The sequence below is a fragment of the Raphanus sativus genome, unplaced genomic scaffold (assembly GCF_000801105.2).
Source record: "Raphanus sativus cultivar WK10039 unplaced genomic scaffold, ASM80110v3 Scaffold5054, whole genome shotgun sequence".
Taxonomy (NCBI): domain Eukaryota; kingdom Viridiplantae; phylum Streptophyta; class Magnoliopsida; order Brassicales; family Brassicaceae; genus Raphanus; species Raphanus sativus.
In genome coordinates this window covers 1-2,717 of record NW_026620354.1, presented here as the reverse complement: position 1 = coordinate 2,717, position 2,717 = coordinate 1, and the positions used below count along the sequence as shown (strand labels likewise).

At 42.0% G+C, this 2,717-nt stretch overlaps 1 protein-coding gene and 1 pseudogene across 1 annotated transcript; one reads left to right on the top strand and one right to left on the bottom strand.

Annotated features, from left to right (window-relative positions):
- The first annotated feature begins 457 nt into the window (after positions 1-457).
- On the top strand, positions 458-1,434 carry LOC130507653 (probable calcium-binding protein CML40; annotated as a pseudogene).
- A 3-nt stretch (positions 1,435-1,437) lies between these two features.
- LOC130507652 (protein LYK2-like) lies at positions 1,438-2,711 on the bottom strand (the record flags this gene model as incomplete). The annotated part of the gene is given in 2 exon segments (XM_057002339.1): positions 1,438-1,979; positions 1,982-2,711. Coding segments are annotated over 2 exon segments (1,272 nt in total), but the record flags the coding sequence as incomplete, so codon positions are not given.
- Positions 2,712-2,717: the final 6 nt, after the last annotated feature.

The window sequence follows — 2,717 nt, the reverse complement described above, 5'->3', positions numbered from 1 at the left end:
TAGTTACATGAACCAAAAACCATAGGTTAGAGAAGTACAAGGAATAATATGGGAGCACTAGAGAAAAACAGAAAACAGGAATATGGGAGCGATACAAACAGAGAACAAAACAGGTAGAGAGAGAACAAAACCCGCCCAGAGCTTCTCTCCCTCCCTCAAAGTGTCCAACTCCATCCTAGGTTTGCGATCATCTCGACCGTCGAATATACAAGCCCGTTTGCAATTATGGGTTCTAACGTAAAGTAAAGTTTTGTTTATGTTTTGGGTCTTAAGATAGCCTAAACCACAATATTGGGCCTTTTCTATTTCTAGAGCAGATTGACCAAGGAACACAAAACATTGGGCCTTTATTTGTTTACCGTAAAGAACCCCTCCAGGCGATGTGCAAGCTTGTGTTACAAAAAGGTAGTATGCACATCTTAAATTCACTACAAGATTTGGGTTTTTAAATGTTCAAATTTGGTGGGGATCATAGATTCAAATAGCCCAATAAGGGCCGAACCAGGCCCATAAAAATCAAACGAAATCTCAGAGAGTCAACTTATGGGGAAGTCGCCAAATTCGCCTGCTTCTTACTCTTATGTTATGCCCCAAATTATTTTCAACGATCGAAATTGTCAAACCATACATGAAACGCCGCACTAGCCACAAAAAATTAAAAAAAAAATCATCTCTATTCACATGACCAAGTTTCTTTGGTAGAAGAAGAATAGTCAAAAGTCATCGGAATGTTCATCGTCTTTTAATTACGAAATCACCTAAGCAAATTCTCTTTAGTAACAAAAACAAAAAATATGGGAAACAGACTTGTCAACGCAGAAATTAAAAGCCGCGGAAACTTACTGAAGCGTCTATTCTTCTTGCTTATTGAACTCATAATAGTAACCAGTCTTTCATTTCTTTCTATATATATAAAATATTCCACATTTCTATTGCAAAAAGTTCCAAGAAAAAAGAAGAAGATAGAAACTCGTACCCTTTTTTTCCTCATATTCTATCAATGAAGAGCAAGAACGTTAACAAACGTGAAGAGTATCATCAAAGGGTGTTTAGTTGCTTTGACAAGACCCAACAAGGGAAGGTATCTGTTTCCACCATCGAAAGATGCGTGGATGCTATTAAGTCCGGGAAAAGGCCCTACCAGAAGAGACGACGACGACCGATGATAAATCCTTGGAGCTCGAGGACTTCGTGAAGCTGGTGGAACAAGGAGATGAGGAAGACAAGGAGAAGGACTTGAAGCAAGCTTTCAACATGATGTTTGAAGAGAGTCTACAAGGCATTACACCTAAAAGTTTGAAGAGGATGCTAAGTTTGTTGGGTGAGTCTCCTAAAAGCCTTGAAGAATGCGAGGTTATGATTTCGCAATTTGATATTAATAGGGATGGAATTATAAGTTTTGATGAGTTTAGGGTCATGATGATGATGCAATAATAATTAGAATTCATCTATAATACTACTACTGCCACCTTTCCTTACCAAAGGCTTGTAAGAACTCTCTGAAATCAAGGTATTATTATTATGATCTCTCTCTATTATTACTGCGTCGTCGTCGTCTTCATCCACCAATCTCGAAACCCTCTCTACAATCTCAGCCGCGGTCGGCCTTAACTCTGCTTCTTCTGCAGTACAGTCTGTAGCAAGTCTTGCCATTTCATAGGCGGACTCAACTGAATAGCTCTCCCCCAACGTGCTATCCATCACTTCCCTCAGCATTTCCATCTCCCCTGTGATTACCCCTCTCAGTCTCTTCCACTCGGGAACCCTATTTTCCTCTTCTTTTTCTTGCGTTCCAAGCAACATCTCTGGGGTTTGTCCAGACATAACCTCCATTACGATGATCCCGTAAGCGAAAACGTCAGTAGCTGGAGAAGCAATGTTGTCATCCTTTGACGACATGCCAAAGTTTCCGACTTTACCTCGAAGATCTTCGTTCAAGAAGATGTTCCTGCTCATGATGTTGCCGTGAACATAGTTATCCGATGCATAAACTTTAAGGCGATGGCGACATCGTGACAGATCTTGATCCTCTGTTTCCATGCCAGGAAACAGTAACAAGACTCGATGAATTGATTCTTGATGGCCAACTTGTTCTGGAGCCAATCCCAGAGGGACCCATTCTTTGCATACTCGAATACCAGATAACAACCATCGTCGGATTCTCTGAAACATGTCCCGAGAACCCTCATCAGATTGTGAGTGTAGTAGTGTGACTGATCGTTGAGAAGCCCAAAATCGAATCTTTTCATGACACCAGCGCTCACTTGCTTGATAGCCAAGTCTTTGCCTTTGAGAGAAGCGAAATAAACGGAACCTTTGATGTGATTGCTTGAGCTGAAATTCTCAGTGGCTTTCTCCAGCTCCTCGAACGTGTAAATCTCTAGAACGGGCTTTCGGGGAGTAGTGGTGCCATTGCCAACAACAACAAGTGTGTTGTGGGATTCCAAAATGGAACCGTCCTGCGAACCTTCAAAGGAGATTTTCTTGTCACTGGTGGTTCGGATGCTCAGGCTCAGCTGCCGCGTCTCTGGATCTTTATTGCTTATCCAGCTTTGCAGACGCGTCTCTTTCTTCCACTGCAAGTAACCCAACACCATGAGAGTGATAAGACCTATAACTCCCGCAATCGCGCTGCTCACAGCGATCATCAGCTTCTTTGACGACCGTTTTTTCTTCTTCTGGAGGAGCGCCGTGGCGTTATGTGGTTTATGATCAAG